The sequence below is a fragment of the Ctenopharyngodon idella genome, chromosome 21 (genome assembly GCF_019924925.1).
Source record: "Ctenopharyngodon idella isolate HZGC_01 chromosome 21, HZGC01, whole genome shotgun sequence".
NCBI lineage: Eukaryota > Metazoa > Chordata > Actinopteri > Cypriniformes > Xenocyprididae > Ctenopharyngodon > Ctenopharyngodon idella.
Window position 1 is genome coordinate 17699026 of NC_067240.1, and position 18735 is coordinate 17717760.

The 18735-nt window shown below is 38.9% G+C and overlaps 1 protein-coding gene across 9 annotated transcripts in view; it reads right to left on the reverse strand.

Annotated features, from left to right (window-relative positions):
• The window catches only part of nrg2a (neuregulin 2a), a 102685-nt gene that overhangs the window by 52385 nt on the left and 31565 nt on the right, over window positions 1-18735 (reverse strand). For 8 of the 9 annotated variants that reach the window (XM_051876887.1, XM_051876888.1, XM_051876889.1 and 5 more), the window contains exons 2-3: window positions 6469-6634; window positions 3779-3897 (exon numbers count right to left, since the gene is read on the reverse strand). In XM_051876887.1, the coding sequence (XP_051732847.1) occupies window positions 3779-3897; window positions 6469-6634 (285 nt within the window). Of the gene's footprint in view, window positions 1-3778; window positions 3898-6468; window positions 6635-15272; window positions 15520-18735 lie in introns of those variants that run through there. The other variant, XM_051876895.1, reaches the window with a different exon arrangement.

Consider the following 18735-nt stretch of genomic DNA (forward strand, 5'->3'; position numbering starts at 1 on the left):
CTTTTCTCAACAGTAGCTGTTCTACTGATGACCTCAGGAAGAAATCAATCTCGTCAGTGACTGGAATAAATGAAAGGTCTGTGTCCTCCTCAACTGAGTATCATGCAAACAGTACAAGCACTTCCCATAATCTGCTCCTTAAGAGTTTCTAGACCTGATTTGGGGTTTCTTTCCCAAATATTCTGCATTTCCATTGAAATCATATACAAATACCAAATACAAAAAAATTACTAAATTTGACACTGATTGTCTGTTTCTGCCTCGCATAAAAAAGTTGAGAATTTCTTAGTTGTGACTTTTAGATATTAAGTCAGATTGTGACTTTTATAAAGTCACTGTGAGACGATTGTGAGTTAACATTAGTTAACATGAACTAACAATGAAAAATACTTCTAAAAACATTTATAAATCCTATTAAATTTCAACATTTACTAATACATTATTTAAATCAAAAGTTCTATCTGTTAATATTGTTTAATGGACATGAGCTAACATGAACTAACAATGAACAGTTGTATTTTTATTAACTAACATTAACAAAGATTAATAATACTGTAAAGCTTCATTCACACTGCCAGCGACGCAGCGACAAAGTGATATGATCCCATTCATTTCAATTGAGAGCTGGCGATTTCCGGCGACATGAGCGACAGTGACCTTTGGCGACTGGATGTAGGTGTCTCCAGCGATGTAATAAGGTTAAGATATGTTTAACTTTATGCAAATGAAGAGCGAGTTTTGGGAGCGACAACCAAATAGGAGTGAAGTCAGTGGAGAGCACGTGATCCATCACTAAATCCTGTACTGTAGTGGAATGTCAGTGGCATGACGGAGGAAAAGCTAGTTTAGCTATCGGCAACTTTCCTTGGGTGAATTCAGGTTGATTGGGACACATTTTGCCATTGAGAAGACAGGGAAAAAGTGTCCCAATCAACCTGAATTCACCTATAATTTATGATACGTCCATGTGTACATATGGTGGTGCTTGCCGTGCTGACTCCGAGCCTAAATGATTTTGTATAGATTCCAGAAAGAGCGGCGCTTGTGCTTTCGATGCAAATGAATAGCGATGATGGCAAAGAGCACTCGCTGTTTCTCGTTCATCTTTAATATTAAGCATTTTATCACTGTAAACCCTAACGCTCAAAATACATAATTGGTTTGAGTAGGACAAACTTAAATTAAACAGATTAGTTCAGTTAAATGAACTGCTATGAGTATTTAGAACTTTCTTTTTCTTTTGAGTTCAAAGCAATGACATATTTCAAGTAAACTGAACCGAACTGTTTCATTGTTTTGAGTTGTATGAACTCATTTCTTTAATTTAATTTAGATTAACTTAATTTAGATTAACTTAAGTTTAACTGAAACTGGGCTGAGAATTTTTATTTCCCAGCATGCTTTGCCCATGGCACTCGAAAGGGGAGAATAAATGATAAAATTAAGTGTTATATTTTAGCGAAAGATTAATGGTAAGGAAGATTTAGTAGTGATAAATGTTTTGTTATGCTAATTTAGAAGAGTTTCTGTTAATGTGGGTTTTTGGAGAGTTAGTTACATGTTTTAAGTTGCTGTAGTCATTCAGCAAGTGCTATGTCATACTATTTTTAACATGTTAGCGAATTAGCAAGTTGACATTTCCTGAATTAGTTTGCTATAGCTAGCAAAATATTTACGTTGAGATAACCTGATCATTTTAAGTTAAATGTATAAATTAGTGTACTCAAATATTTAAAGTTAAGAACAATAAAAATCTTAAACTAAAGTTTCTTAACTTAAAAAAATTGCATTCAACTTTTTTGAGTTCTGACAACTTATTAGGGGTTACAGTAACTCATTTGATTACCAAGAACTCAAAATAAAAAATTTAATGACCTAAATATTTTATGTTAATTGCTATCAAAAACGTATGAGTTAACTAACTCAGTACCTCAAGTTAGGAGCAATCAACATGCATGAGTACTACAAGCTCAAAACTTGATAGTACTTAAGATCGGGAACATCATAACCAGTAGTGGGAACGTCCACTAGCGACCTCACCACCAGCCACTGGCGACATGCAGCAACAAAGTTGCTGGCAGTGTGAATGAAGCTTAACAAATGTACTGGTCAGTCCCACAACTGCAACCTTATTTCTTGCAATTGCAACTTTATATCTCACAATAGCTATGTTTCCATGGGACGGCATAACCGATCTTTTTGTACAGCATCTGAAATGCTGTATTGGTTCTTCTGATATTTAGTGTAAGTTTATCAGGAAGTAACGATTTTGTTCTCTTCGACTCACTGGATAGAAACGCTTTATTCGCAAATGTTTTATGCGATATTCCAATTTTACGCAAAAGTTAAATTCGCAACTTTGGATGGATACATAGCCAATGTGGCTTCATGTCTTGCAATTCAGCTTTATATCTCACTATCACAATTTTTGTCTCACAATTGTGACTTTGTTTCTCATAAATGCAACTTTACATCTTGCAACTTTTTTTCCTCGTAATTGTGACATCTTATTTATCTTATTTAATAATACAATTATCTTTTTTATAGTTTACTCTGAGGCAAAAAAGGGTTTCATAGATATACATCCACTGACACAAAGTAATTTTTATGTTTATTTTAAAATTAGTTTATAATTACTAATTATATTATAATTATTATTATTAATTATACTCAGTTGAGTATAAGTTGAACTTGTGACCTCTTGCGCTTAAGGCAAGAAATATTCCCCAGAGTCACATCAGCTCCTGCTCAGGTGGGGCTCGAGCTCCCCTGAGACAGAAATCCTAGAATCGCCCTTTTCTGCACAGTCAGAATGTAGGAGGCTGGGAAAACAGTGTATCATACAATCAGTTGAAGGTATTTCCTAAGCTGTTAGATTTATGTTTTTCTCATGAGCACTTGAGCACTTCATTGGTGGTGGCCTCATTCAGGTTGTTGATCTCTTTTTTTTTTTTTTTCACTTTCTGAGGATTGAATTGGGGGCAGGCCCCTCCCCGAGCCTGGGGCCACACCACCTCTCATGGGCTTGGTCTTGCCTCCAACTTCCTCGTATCTGTGCGTGCGCGCAAGTTGGCTGCCGTGACACTGTGAGACTTGTTCTGGGGCGCCTGACATGCCGACAAACAATCAGAGTGAAACATACACAAACACACGTATGCACGCACCTTTCCCAACCCTCCTGCTGCTGTAAACTTCCACACGCAACTTCAAAATGCACTACAAGTTTAGGGATGTGATGTTTAAGTCATTCCTGCTGCAAAATTCAGCTTAACTGAGTTTTTGCAACATGACCACCATGATAGCAGCTGGTTTTTAGCTAGTCATTAAGCTAGTAGACCATCGTGAATCAGCAACAAATCAGACAGTTTTTCATACCAGGTTAAGGTGGTCAAGCTGGTTTTGAGAACAAGGTGGGTGCTCGACCTGCTAATAACCATTTAAGGCCAGCTAGAAACTAGCTACCATGCTTCAAAACCCAACTACCAGCTTAAACTAGATTTTATATCAGGGGTGAGATACCTGGAGTAATCTCAGCTTGGAAGCAGCCAACTATGCACTTACAGATATGCGCAAAAGCCTGACGTAAACACACACACGGCTGTTTTTGAGAATTCTGCCCATGTTGTGATCTTCACGTACACGTCTTCATCTCTCATCACAACACATTATCAGCAATATATATTTGGTATTCACCATAAACGATGGCAGCCCATCAGCAAAGACACACTCTTGTCTTGTCTTGTTGATCTACAACTTTAAACAAAAAGTTTGTACTTACTGCTTTTTACGTGCACTGTACTGGTGCCGTTTTCCTTCCCCAGACTATTCTCTGCCACACATGTGTAATTCCCAGAATCCTCCAGCTTTGCACTGCCGATCTGAACTCTGGAGTTTCTCCTTAAAAAAGAAGACAGACAGAAATAACCGTAAAGAAAGATTTCACTATAAATATGGAAGCGGGAGAAACTCTCTAGAGAAAACCTATATATAAATTTAATTCTATGAACGGAGATAGAAAAGAGCCATATGGCACTCTGAGACTCCCAGTGTCCTGGTTTGTTATAAGGGAGTTTCACATCGGTGTAGCACTGCCACAGGTTGTTTTTTTTTTGTTTTTTTTTTTGTGGAAAAACATGACCAATGAATCAATGAAGTTGAACAAAGTTCTCCTTTACCCCTTAAATCATTTCTTTATGTTGTCTGTTCTGTGAAGATAATTTTCAAGCCAAATCACATAGCCTACAGTGCATTGATCTATCCGAAATTCCGGAAAATTTTTTTAAAAAAAAATCATTATTTACTTTCTGTACTGAATTTACCGAACTATCATAATTATATTCTATATTTGCGGGTGCCCAATTCTGTTCCTGGAGATCTACCTTCCTGCAAAGTTCAGCTCCAACCCTGATCAAACACAGGTGAAGCAGGAGCACTTGATAATTACAGACAGGTGTGTTTGACCAAGGTTACATCTGAACTCTGCAGGTAGGTAAATCTACAGGAACAGGATTGGGCACCCCTGTTCTATATGACTATGTTCACACTGTCAGTCCAAATCCGATTATTTGTATATCCGATTGGAATCTGATCTAAAATTATTGACTGTCTACAATCAATCACGCAATCAATCACACAGTCAACGACGGAACATCGCAAGTTCAAAGAATTGGTTGGAAAGGTTTGGTTTTTCGAAACCATAGTTCAGAGGAACATTCGCAAAATGCATCGCAAACTTGTGTGGTTGGGACGACAGCTCTCGAACTGTGGTTAGAAGCATAGTTTCTTGTTTTTATGACATGTGGACTTAATAAATCGTTATCTTGAGCAAAATAAGCAAGCTGACATTAAGTATAATGTATATATTTGATTTTGAATATATACAAATGTCATTTACATATTTTAGTTTGTCAAGAGATTTTAACCCTATGGAGTCGGGAAACGCATCGGCGTGTTTTGCAGGATTTTTTTCACATTGCAGCAAAACAGACTTAAAATACTCCATCATTTTTTGTCATAGAGACAGAAGTAATATATTTGAAACTACAGAATGTCTTCACCGTTTTTGAAGAGTGCGTATTTGCGTACATGCTCTGGTACGTAAGAACAAGCCTATGATTGAATCTGGAAAAAATGAGAATTAGTCCTCGGATTCCATGTCTGTAATTTATGAATGCACCCCAGATCAGATTTGTGTGTCCATGCCGCTCTTTTGTTTTCTGGAATATCTGCATTGGTTTCTATGACAATGATGTTGCGTTGGTAGGTATACACCAAAAACAGCAACAACAACCACAGCATGCATGGGATTTGCAATACAGATGTTGTCTTATTTACAACATGACAATGCATAGCCGCCGCGCACTGGACTACTTCGTGTTCTGAGGCAGTGGCAGAAATGTAGGAGGCTGGTGTGGATTTATTCCGTGCCGTCGTCTCCACCGGATTCAAAATTTGTCTCCGTTATATATTGTGATTCTGCTCGTCCGGCACTTTGCAACAACACAACCTTGTTTCTACAGCGACTTTGAGCATGTTACGTGGCGTGAGAAAGTCACAAACCACGCGGAATCTGATCAGAGCAGTCAGACTGAAACAGATTTCCAGAAATGCGATTTCAAACCACATATGAATGTAGCTCAAAACGGATTTATAAAAATTACATTTCATGTGATTTTTGGCCACTCACACTTGCTAAATCTGATTGGATTTCAATCGGATATGCACAAAAATCTGATTTGGACTGACAGTCTGAAAGTAGCCTATGATAGATCATAGTGATCATGCTTGTCAAGCTCCAAAAAAAAAGTAAATAAATAAACAAACAAGCAAATAAATAAATAAAAAGACAAAAAAAAAACCCCATAAAGGATCATAAATGTATACTCCATATGAATTGACAGACAGAATATGACAGACAGAAATTGAAGTCATTATTCACTAAAAATCTTGTGTTCTCGAATGCAGTCTTTATTCAAGCTTTGATGGATGTGTTACTTCAAAGATTACTTCAAAGTTACTACAAAGATTTTTACTACTTGTGTTAAAGAAATTATAATTATATATTATTATATTTTTTTTATTATGATTCATTTTTTACTTGTGCCATTATATAATTTTGGAATGATATGATCTTAAGTAATTTAGAGAGGTTTTAGTGAGGTTCTGGACCCTCAAGGTTAGGAGACTAGCTTGCCCACAAGATAAGGCACGACCAACTTAAACCAGCTAAGGTCATTTTAAACTAATGATGTTGTTTTCATTTGTGGTGACCTCTTTCTTTAATCATGTTAATAACAATATAATAGACATGCATGCTTAAACACTTCACTTTAATTACAAGAACACAGACAGTCTCTATAAAGCTCTTGTCTCACGAGAAGGTCACAATCTACTTTGAGAACTTCTGATATACTTCTAGAAGTGGAGGTTGGCTTCTGCTGGTGTGGGCTAGTGGACATGCTGACTCACTTGCTGTTCCTGATTCTGATCTCTTTGCTCTTCCTCAGTTCAGCGCCATCTTTGTACCACTTATACTCCGGGGCGGGGTTGCCGGAGGCCTCACACTTCACAATCAGCTTGCTTCCTTCGTCCACTGACACAGAATTCTTCATAAGCTTCAGTGTAGGAGCAGCAGCTGAACAACAGAAAGAAAGAATATTGTGTTACAGTACTTTCTTATTTATAACACCAATAGGGTTGATGCAGTGATGGAGCAGAAAAGAAAGGGAGGGATGCAGAGCGAGAAAAATCCAGAAAAGTCTCTTAGCTGGCCAGATGATGTCACCAGAGACACTGGCAGCGTGAGGCAGTCCAGCGCTGAGCTCTATCTGCTCTCAGGGATCAATGCAGCACATTTACAACACTCACAACCCTGCATTTTGAGCTGCTCTTCACTTTCATACATTTGACAACATATGTGTAGACCCTAAAAAACATCAACAATGTGATTCATGTTTTGGTGAGTAGCTAACTATGTTAGCGACACTACTAGGCTCAACTTCCGTTTCTATGTTTTTAACTTAGTTACATAAAATAGTGTGTATTCTAGTTTATACCCGTTTATTTGTTTGATCATGCATTGTTTTGCACCAAAACATTGCTCTGATTAAAAATAATTAGTTATACGTTTAAAAAAAGTGTTCCCTTAAGTAGCTAAAGTTAGCTAGTTTGTGTTTAGCATAGCTAATCAACAGTATTGTCTCACGACTGAGTTCTTTCCTTCCTCATAAGAAGGAAACCCAAGAAATTATGATTTGTTGACTACATCTTATAGAATTTATTAAATAGCTGAACTCACGATAAGCAACGAAATACACGCAATCACAGACGTAATCCCAATCAAACCCCTTGAAGTCAACAGTGTTCAACATGCTTTTTTCACAAAGGCTTTTATTGAAGATCAATGTTTGAGAAGAAAATGGAATTAAGCTGGGAGACTTAGCTTGTCTTTATACACGTCTTTTGAAATTATGTAACAAGCCACTGATGACAGCTCCTTCATAAAGAGACACTCAATCTCAGACAACAGTCAAAACACCAACAAAATGGAGGACAACAGCACTGAGAGGAGATGAAGTTGCTACATGTGGGCCGCCACATGCCCAGACGCTGCCATGCATAAGTCACTCAGGAAATACATTATGGGATTAATGTAGTCTCAGACAGCAATCATGCGGCTTCAAAGAGTTGCGGTTCCACAACCCAAGGGCAGAACTGGGCGCTGCTGTTTGGCCGTACCCTACTGTCCTGGATGAGAGAAGGGCACATGCTGCCCCAAGGCTGGGGCAGGAGTCTGTGTATCTCTCTGGACCTCCCCAAAGTGAATCCATATAGGCAAGTACACTTTTACAATGGCTGCCTCTTCATTAATTGACAACGCGCAAAATCAATACCTAATTAAAAGTCTTCAGCCATTATTGCAAAAGATGCCAAGCATCAAAAAATAAACAGATGAGAATACACAAGCATTAACATCAATTAGAATCTTGACAGAAGTTGCTAAAATAATCAGCAGTCATCCTAATTTTGGAACTACTGTCCCAATTCCCCGTCCCAGTAAAGGCAGCTGTTTTATCCGAACGTCTGCTTTCATGGCTGAATGGTGCGGTCTGTTCTGATGTTGCGTACCTCAGAGCAACATGACAGTCTCTGGCACAATGTTTGGATTGTACTGTCAGTTGAATAACATCTCAGGTTTCCCATGACAGTCTCTAGTGATGAGCATTCTCTCAGAAAAACCACCAAGTGTCCGATGTAGTTCTGCTCCACACCGTTTAAAACTCACTGCTGTCGTTACCCCTCAGAGGCCATTAGACTGATGAGATACAGTGCGCCAGCATCGCAATTCTTTATACAAATATTTAAAGACACTGTAATCTCCCTGTATATTTGTGCTGAATGAAACCGTAGTGATTTAATCGCCTGAAACCCCCTTGAATTCAATAAGCATAGTTTTCCTTTAATTAAACAGAAAAGATGTTTAATAAAGAAACAAACATCAACACTGACTCAGAAAAAAAAAAACTTCGTAGGAATTTGATTTTATGATACCCAACACAAAGTCACGTGAAAACTTTGTGATAGGAGCCAAACAGATCTTATCGTTCATCTCGAAGCTGGATGAGTAAGCAATGGCCTGATCTTTTTTCTTTTTTTGTATTGTTAAATTGTAGCTTTTTCTCACCCCAAACTCAGGGCACCTGCATCATTACTCAGCATGCCTTTGGAGTGACTGTGTTGTGCAACACAGTCTATGATGAATTCACTTCCAATAAGTCTGTGTTTTGCATTACATGCTGCCCAACGTCGTCACTGAGACTTTATTGAAGAAAGCGTGAGTGACTGACGCATACTGGCTCAGTAGGGTGCATTGGGGTCGAATCGGGGGTCGAGAATGTCACGTTTAAGCATATGACATGTATGTGAGGGTTCTATGGAGAATGACTAACATGAGGCATCTTGTTCCGAGTTGCTTTTGTACATGCAGGGTGATACTTGCCCGTGTTCAGATAAGAAGGGTGGGGCGTCTGATTTGTACGTTCCATGTTTTCCCGACTCCAGAATAATACTCAGAGCTTTATATAGTCATACTCCATGACAGAGTCATTCTAGACTATTCAAACTCATAAAGAAGATCAAACAAAAGCATGTGGTTTATTAAACTTGGCACTGAAAACTGTCAAATCACACTTAAATGGCAAGTCATAACTAATGCCAAATGTGCGTGATATATCAAGCATTATCATGTCTCAATTTAAGGAAGAATAAAGCACTACACAGACTGAATAATAACCAGCAGAGATGGAAAACCATTAATTCTTAGAGTTTATTGCTTATTTAAGAGCAATGCGGCTTCTGCTACTGTGGTGGGAATGTTTGTTTGCGCTTCCTAAGCATGTAGATTATTTCCCCATACCACCCCTCAGGTAGCGTATTTCATCAGAGCTTTAACACAACTGTCACACTTTTACGAGACACATGACACTGTCTTGGTGGCCCTGCCTGTAATTCAGAAATGGCTTGGAAATGCATAACCTGAGGGACAGTGCCAAAGCTCAGTTTAAGCTGCCGAAATCATTCTGCAGTCAGGAGAATGGGAAGGATTATGAAAACATGTATAAACCATACAATCTTTGCTATCTAGCCATGGCACAAATCGCAGTTCTTTCACCTTCCCGCTGTTTCCATGGAATCGAACGTTTATTTTCACTTTCGTGTTATGACACATATCTTGTTTGGATACATAGTTTCCGTATTCCAAGAAAATTCCTCACGCAATAGCTGTCAGAGTAAGGTGCAGAATCGTGCTGGAGGTGTATGTTTTACATGCGGGTGTGTGGCATGTGTGTGTTCTTAAAGATCTCAGTTTGTGTCTATAGCTGTTGTGTTCCTGTTGAGAGGGATAACAGAAAATAATTTACTGGAGTTTTGCCAGTTTTAAGCATTGTTTTAGTGTCCTGCAGCAGCAAGTTTAATAAGACTTCTCTTTATTGCAATTGATTTCATTTTTGTGAAATAACATAATTAGGCCTATCCGCAAATTTGAAATAATATAATCAAGTGTACCGTATTCTCTCTTTCTAAGTTTTAGGCAAAGTGAGTGTATTAAACAACAGGCTTACATAACATTTTGAAACAACATTTGAAGTAGAGTTGCAACCTCAGCTGCAATTAAGCAAGCATGTGCTTGGTATGGCAAGTAGCCACATAAAACCTGGTTCATCAAGAAATATTTCACAACCAGGAAAAAAAAAGCAAATATGCTTGTGCAATGGAATCTGGCTGCTTATTTTTGTTTTGATATAACAATGCAAAATTAAAATGCTATCATACTGTAAATATTCTAGGGGGAACTGACTATAAGGAACTGTCTGTTTTTTGCGTACCTGATTGAGTAAAGGAATTATGTAAATATTTTATGCAAAAATTTACTGGTGAAAATTGCATGGCATGAGATCTTTTCTGAGGTACATGCTGTAGAGGATGCAGCACACTACCGCAATCTGGCATACTTTATCAGTACTGTACAGCATCCCTCCACCTCTGTGATCAAGGGTTAGTTCACCCATAAATGAAATTTCTGTCACCAATTACTCACCTCATGTCATCTCAAACTCGAATTAAGATATTTTTGATGAAATCCGAGAGTTTCTGAACCACACATAGCTAGCAACGTCATTTCACCTTTTGAGGTCCATAAAGGTATTAAAGACACCGTTAAAATAGTCCATGTGACTACAGTGGTTCGGACGTAAACACAGAAGCCTGCACTGCAATCACTACGTCAACTGCGAATGACAACAGTTCAAATTGTTACATAAAGTCGTTATTTTTGTTTTGTTTTTGCGCACAAAAAGTATTCTCCTCAATTTTTAACATTAAGGTTGAACCACTGTACACTGATTAACTTAAAAAAGTAAGTTACCTGGTTGCCTTAAAATTTTGAGTACATTGAAATTAAAATTTTGAGTTACTACAATGAAGGCGATTGGTTTAATCAACAGAAACTCAAAATGTTATCTGAACCACATTAATTATTTAAGTTGATTTGACAAAGGAAAAAAATGTTGTGATAACAAATCATGAAAATATTTTTTTACAGTGTAGTCACATGGACTATTTTAACAATGTCTTTAATACCTTTCTGGACCTCAAAAGGTGCAATGACGTTGCTGCCTATGTGTGGTTCAAAAACCCTCGGATTTCATCAAAAATATCTTAATTTGTGTCCTGAAGATGAACAAAGGTCTTACGGGTTTGTGACGACATGAGGGTGAGTAATTAATGACAGAATTTTCATTTTTGGGTGACCTAACCCTTTAAATATGTGATTTGAAATGCAGACAGCGTAGTTGTGGCTGTATACATGACTGGTTATAATGCTCCATCATTGCAAAAATCAACAGAAAATATAAACAATAATGTAATAAAATTTGATTTATTGTATGCTTTCTGGGGGTGGTAATAGTATGACATTTATTGCACCAATCAAATAGTGCTTTATATATAGAGTTTTACATAAAAAAGGCAAAATTACATAAATGTAATGCATTTAAAGCCCGGGATACACTGCACGATTTTTGGCTGTCCCAGACGAAAGATTGCCATCGTGAAATAATCATGACGATTTCTGTGATCGTGGCTCTTAATCGGTGGTCCTATGTCGTACAGTGAGAGAGGTTCAAAGACAGCCGTTTTCCCGGTCTTGCGACCAAAGATAGCCTACGATCACTTTCTGACAGTGTCAGAAATTCAGCATGATCAACGCACAGTGTGTTTGCTGCTACGACCTACATCTACTGACCAGCCAATGAAAATGCGACATGAAATCAACGCAACATGGCGCTAAAACTTAAAACTGCTTCCCTCAAGCTCTTTTCCCTTCTTCTTTCGCCGCTTCCTTTTTATTTTCAACACACATAAAAACTACAACTGCCAAAGTGTGATTCAACATGGTATTTTTGTTAACCACTAGCGCATGCTTATGACGTTTTATTCTTCGAAAGAAACTTGCATCGTAGCCTACGAGTCAATAGGTGTCATCATCGTACAGTTTACATGCATGTCGTGCCCGAGTTCAATTGGATCCGTGTCGCACAGTGTGATTTGTAATGATCTTAAAGGATTGCAAAAATCGTGCAGTGTATCCTGGGCTTAAGAGCTGTTAAAATTGGATTTCATGTGGTTAGTGAATAAAGTTGTTTTTGCACTGAAATACCACACACTCATTTGCCAAACATAAGCTGTAACAAAATTCAGGGCTTACTTTACAACTCAGTTAATGAAGGTATTTCTTTTGTGCCAAACATGATCCTGAAACACTTCCTCATCCATTTTAGAAATGGAAACACTTCTGCATGCTAAAACTGATACACAAATAAACAATGCAAAACATCCCATCATGAGGATATACCCTCCTAACAAATCCAGCATATTTATTTACATGGGGATATACCTTTTGAACAAGTAGCGTGTTTCAGCTCTCACCCACACACACAATTCACATGTATGCATTGTTACTAAAGGCAAAGCCTGTTTTGGAGAAACAGTAAATATCCATAGCCTGAGGAAATGCTGCGCTATCTCTCACGGCTTGACGAGCTGTGAGATTCAACCGTCATGAAGCCTCCTTGGCCAATGTGCCGCCTTAATGTTGCCGATCAGATTGGATACACTGCTATGATATCCAGAATAGGTATATGTAAATATATGATTCACCACATAAAATCCCCTTAATGGTTTCCTCTTCCTTATTCAAACACTTATTAATATGAACAAGATAAGTACAACTTGAAAATTATCACAGAAAATCTAAAGAGACCATCAAAATTTGAGAGGCAAATGTGGAACATATTCAGGTCTCAGCAGTTCCTATCTAGCCACAGTTATTCAACAGACTAAATAAAACCCAACCAATATGTAAAGTGCATGATCACAAAACTGAACAGAATATCTGTTTCAACATATCCAGGAACATTGAACAATTTCCAGATATTCTTGTGTATAAACTAAATGTGGTTTATCACTCAGACAGAAATGATTCAGTTAGTCACAATGACAGAAAGCCATATGCATGTGTGGTCTTGGCAATCAGTTTCGTACAGCGTATGCCAAATATAACCGCATGTTAACACAATCAATCACTTCAAAAATGTGTATATAGTTTAAAATCCTTTTGATTGTTTTTTTTTTAAATAGATCACAGTGTAAAGCACGCCATTTCTCAGAATTATCTACTCTGTATTCTCTGATTCTGTAAGTACTTTGTTGAGTCAGTCATGAATCCCGCTTTGCTTTCATGTCATTTCAAATTCAAAACTGAGCTAAATCAGGACCTGGATAAATTTATCAAGAAGGTGTAGTGTAAACCAAACTAGAATAACACAACTACACACAGGGTTAACACAAATGTCTTCTCTCTCAAGAGGCACTGTATAAAACTCCTGGGCACTTTTTTTTTTTATTCACAGCTGTGCTTTGTTTCCGTAGACACAGCACAGGTGATTAGTATCGCTCTAAGACACTGTTCTTCTGTACCACATGACAGACACTTTGACGTATATCTGCGACCACAGACAGGATGAAAAAAAAACACCATCTATACAATGTTATGTCTTACACAAGCACAAGCACACTATGTTAAATTACACCTGTGTTAGTATTGGGAGGTCAAGCGTGTCAAACGTCAGAAAGTAGGACCACATAAAAGCTGGGGAACACAATACTCTCTCTTTCAGAGTCCCCCTCAAATCAAGCCTCGGGGCACACAGGGTACGGAACACCATCCTGAAGGGATCAGACACTGAAAGACTTTTACATGTCTGTAAATGAATTAAAAGGTGGGGGGAAGGTGTGGGAGAGAGAAAGACAGCACAATACTATGCCTCCTTGTCCTCACCCGCTAATGTAATTGTAGAGTTTAATATCCAGGTGAATCTACCAAGCACTCAAAATAACTCTGAAGGGACCTGCCATTTGAACTGTAGCAGTTCCTCACCTCAATGTGAGGGAGAAAAAAAAAATCACTTTTTAAACACTTAGTAGTTGTACTTGTGAGTATAAGAAGCGCTATTCTAGTGGTGTAGCTTTTGATTAGCGTATAGGGGGACCCAAGTTCCCAGCCTAATATACAATCTAAACAAAATTTAACTCAAACTGACAGCCAGTGTTAATGCACATTGGTTGGATGGGAAATAGCAGCTTTGGCAAAATCTAATAGCTCCTGTTTTACTGCACTGCTAAACAGTATGTGTTTCAAGTGTGGGCAGATGTGCAAATTATGGCAGAATTTTTGAGGTTCAGAGTAAATTCTAATGGATTTAATATATTTAGACATGTGAATGGGTGACTTCTGTCGCAGCGTTTTAAACAAACACATTTTTTTCCATTAATCATGCAACTTAATTATCAGAGAATTGCATTCAATACACCTGACTCAAAACTTTAAGACATATGCCCCTCTGAATGGGCATAACGCTTCTGGGAACAGGAGAAAGACGGGAGTCTTCCATTAGAAGTGTGAATCATCCCATCATAAACTAGCATAGAGGGGTATGTGACCAGGCAATAAGGGATTTGCCTCTCTCCTGCTGTGTCTCCCTCCTCGACCTCAGGGTCAGACTGCAGTGACAAGCTATGACTTGCAGCAGCGCAGACTGAAAGAGAAGGAGCTCACACTCTTCAGCCCCCATTCAAGAAAATCTAAGCCATGACGTTTGAAAGGTTTCACAGCAACGACCATCTCCCTGAAGTGCAATCCAATGGAGAAAATGTGTGGCAGCCACTTGCAGAAGTGTAGAGAGTCAGCACCAGTGCAGAAATAAGAACAAGCCCTTTGCAAGTACTTGAGGAACGGGCTCAATACCATGAGAGGCAGCCCACAATTTGGCTGAATCTCAGTAACAATGCAACTCATTAGGCGAGAATATGCCGAAATCAGGTAAGCGGTGTAGGTGAGAGTGCTGGGAAAAGCCGCCACCGCTCGTGAAATAGGAAAACAGGAGTAGGAGTTTATCAGCCACGCCAAACTGAATGGAGAACTGGCTTGCACGCAAAACACACATTAATACAACAATTGCGCACTTATGCCACAAAGGCTAGATATGCTGCTACATGTTGACTGCTTTAAGATGTTCACCTGTGTGACAAACATATGCAGCAAGACAAGGGAATAGATTTTTTCACATGTCTTACACTCCACAAACCCGCTCCTGCAACATGCACACACACACACACACACACACACACACACCTTACGTATGTTTTTTATTTACCTTCTAAAGGATCTTTTCTCTCCTTTCGTCCTTTCTTTCCTCCCCTTTTTTTCTCAAGCTTTTCCTTCTTCTTACCTTCTGACATTGTGTCAGTACCAAAACAAGAGAGGAAAATGTAAATCCACAATGGAAAGAAAATACAAATAGTCCTATGGGGAGTGTGACTGGCGCACTTGAAACTCTGAACTTGTCAGAGCGTTTGGTCTCCTATATACACTCACTCTCTCACATCATACAGGAAAATAGAGTGGAAGACAGTAGAGGAGAGAGAGAGAGAGAGGGAGGGAGAGAGAAGGGGAGGGGAGGGGAAGAAAGGGAGGGAGCAAAGGGAGGCATTTCCCATTGCTGTCAAGCAATTAACTGTTCCATGCCTGGATGGATCTTTCAGTGTCTTCCAGGCCCTGGAGCTGGTGCTTGGAGACACCACATGATCAGGCCTTCTCAGCTAACCTTCACCTCCTGGCCCTATCCCTTTCCACCTCTCTCCCTGAGTTTCAGAGCAGCAGGAAAGCAGATTGCAGAATCCACACCTCAGCTGATCTGTAACACTGACCCCTGGCTGATCTCTCCCCCACACACTGCTCTACCACCCGTATAGAGATCTAGCCAAAAGCATTTAGTGACACCGCAACAAAAAAAAGGTCAAAATCACACAATTCCAACATTTTAGATTCTCATTAAAATAATGTATGCGTGACATGACACAAAACAATCTTACTGTTCTCTCTCTCTTTCCTTTTATACCCCACAATGTCCCTCTCTACCTCTCCTGTTCTTTCTCTCTCTCTCTGCTCTCAGTTTCCCATCCTCTACTGTAAACGAGTCACAACACGTTCCTGATAGTGTCTCTCCCCGCTAGAGTGTCGTCAGGAATCCCAACAGTGAGCACGCAACCACAGAGTGGAAACCTTGTGAGAGCACAGAAAAAACAAGGCCACAGTGTTACACCTCCAATGCCTACGCAGGAGGTACAAGAGAGGGAGATATTGAATATTAAAAGAAAGAAAAAGAAAGAAAGAAGAAAAACATACATACAGACAGAGACAGTACAGTAGACAAATATATTAAGGTTATAGGAAAAGAGAAAGACAAGAAGGAAGGAAGGAAGGAAGGAAGGAAGGAAGGAAGAAAACAAACAGACAGGAAAGAAAGAAAGAAAAAGAAAGAAAGAAAGAAAGAAAGAAAGAAAGAAAGAAAGAAAGAAAGAAAGAAAGAAAGAAAGAAAGAAAGAAAGAGGAAAAATAAACAAGGAAGGAATGAAAAAGACAAGAAGACAAATTCAGTAAGGTTATAGGAAAAGAGAAAGACAGGAAGGAAGGAAGGAAGGAAGGAGACGGACAGACAGGAAAGAAGACAAATACAGTAAGGTTAGTAAAAGAGAAAGACAAGAATGAATGAAGGAAGGAAGGAAGGAAGGAAGGAAGGAAGGAAGGAAGGAAGGAACAAATAAACAAGGAAGGAAGTAAGGAAGGAAGGAAGGAAGGAAGGAAGGAACAAATAAACAAGGAAGGAAGGAAGGAAGGAAGGAAGGTAGGTAGGTAGGAAGGAAGGCAGGAAGGAAGGAAGGAAGGAAGGAAGGAAGGAAGGAAGGAAGAAAAAAAAGGAAAAATAAACAAGGAAGGAATGAAAAAGACAAGAAGACAAATTCAGTAAGGTTATAGGAAAAGAGAAAGACAGGAAGGAAGGAAGGAAGGAAGGAAGGAGACGGACAGACAGGAAAGAAGACAAATACAGTAAGGTTAGTAAAAGAGAAAGACAAGAATGAAGGAAGGAAGGAAGGAAGGAACAAATAAACAAGGAAGGAAGTAAGGAAGGAAGGAAGGAAGGAAGGAAGGAAGGAAGGAAGGAAGGAGACAGACAGGAAAGAAGACAAATACAGTAAGGTTAGTAAAAGAGAAAGACAAGAATGAAGGAAGGAAGGAAGGAAGGAAGGAAGGAAGGAAGGAAGGAACGAACAAATAAACAAGGAAGGAAGGAAGGTAGGTAGGTAGGAAGGAAGGAAGGAAGGAAGGAAGGAAGGAAGGAAGGAAGGAAGGAAGGAGACAGACAGGAAAGAAGACAAATACAGAAAGGTTAGGAAAAGAGAAAGGCAAGGAAGGAAGGAAACACAAGAAGAAGACAAAAAGACAGACAGGAAGGAAGGGGGAAAAAGGTTAGGAAAAAAGAAAGACAGGAAAGAAGGGAGAAAGGGAAGAAAAATGAAACAGGGAGCGTACAGACAGACAGGAATGAAGGAAAAAATAAAAAATACAGTAAGGTTAAGAAAAAAGAAAGACCGGAAGGAAGACAGGGAAAAAGAAATGATGGACAGAATAATGAAAGAAATAAGGAAAGACAGGAAGAAGACCGACAGGAAGGTAGAAAGGATAGACAGACAGGAAGGTATGAAGACAGGAAGGAAACATAAAAGAAAGAAAGGTGCAGGAATATAAACTACAGTTATGGGAATAAATCTGGAATAAATCTAGCAGTCCCACATGGACAGTTTTAAAGGGTCCATCGAAAAAGCTTGGGGCACTGGTTGACTGTAAGCCAGTCACATGATTCTTGAGATGAAAATATCAGAGGCCATCATACCCTATTCCAAAAAAATATTACTAGGGAGGAATATAGAGCTAAACAGGAAAAACAGTTCAACTGACGTTTATATGACACCAGCACTGGAATGAAAGATGATCAAGAGCACTGATGGTAGAAAAGCACAGGCTAACTCTGATGTGTAGAAAAAGAAATACACTTCACAGAACAATTAATTCAGTTCTCTGTCTTGTCCCGTGTGACTAATGCTGACAAGTTTCCTATGAATTATAAGCTTTATAACATACAGGTTATATCATGTCAGGTCCCATTTGGAATGCAAATTTCAAACAATGACAATACACTTAAGATTTAATATTTTAGATTGAGTGCTAAGCCCTGACTCCATTAAAGCCTGCGGCATCAGTGTTACAGGTTCAAATCCCTGTGACTGCATGTGGTATTGTTGTGCCTCTAAGCAAGGCACCAAAGTTCAGATAAGAGACGCAAGATATAGTATCAAAAGTGTCTTCATAAGGGTTTCCTCAAACAAACTCGTATCACCATTCTAATCGCACAAGATGCATCAAGACCAACATCTGTCTGACATGATGTCATTCTGTAAACAAACCTCTCCACATCAGACTTTAACAAAAGTATCCCATTATCTAAAAACACCCATAAAGGAACCTGTACCTTGATCCCAAAAATAGAGGCATTTCATAATTCCACAGAGCAACGTTTCATCAACATGAAAGGTAAACAGTTGGGGGTTGTGCTAGCGCACATGCAGGATCGGCAGAAACTAGAATGATAGGAAGAGGGTGATGAGAATGAAATCATGACAGGGGAGGTGTAGGATTACGTGCCATACGAAGTGAGTCACAGAACTTGCTGTGATATCAGGACCTCGCCACGGGGCCTCTCGTGACTCTACCCTCCTCAC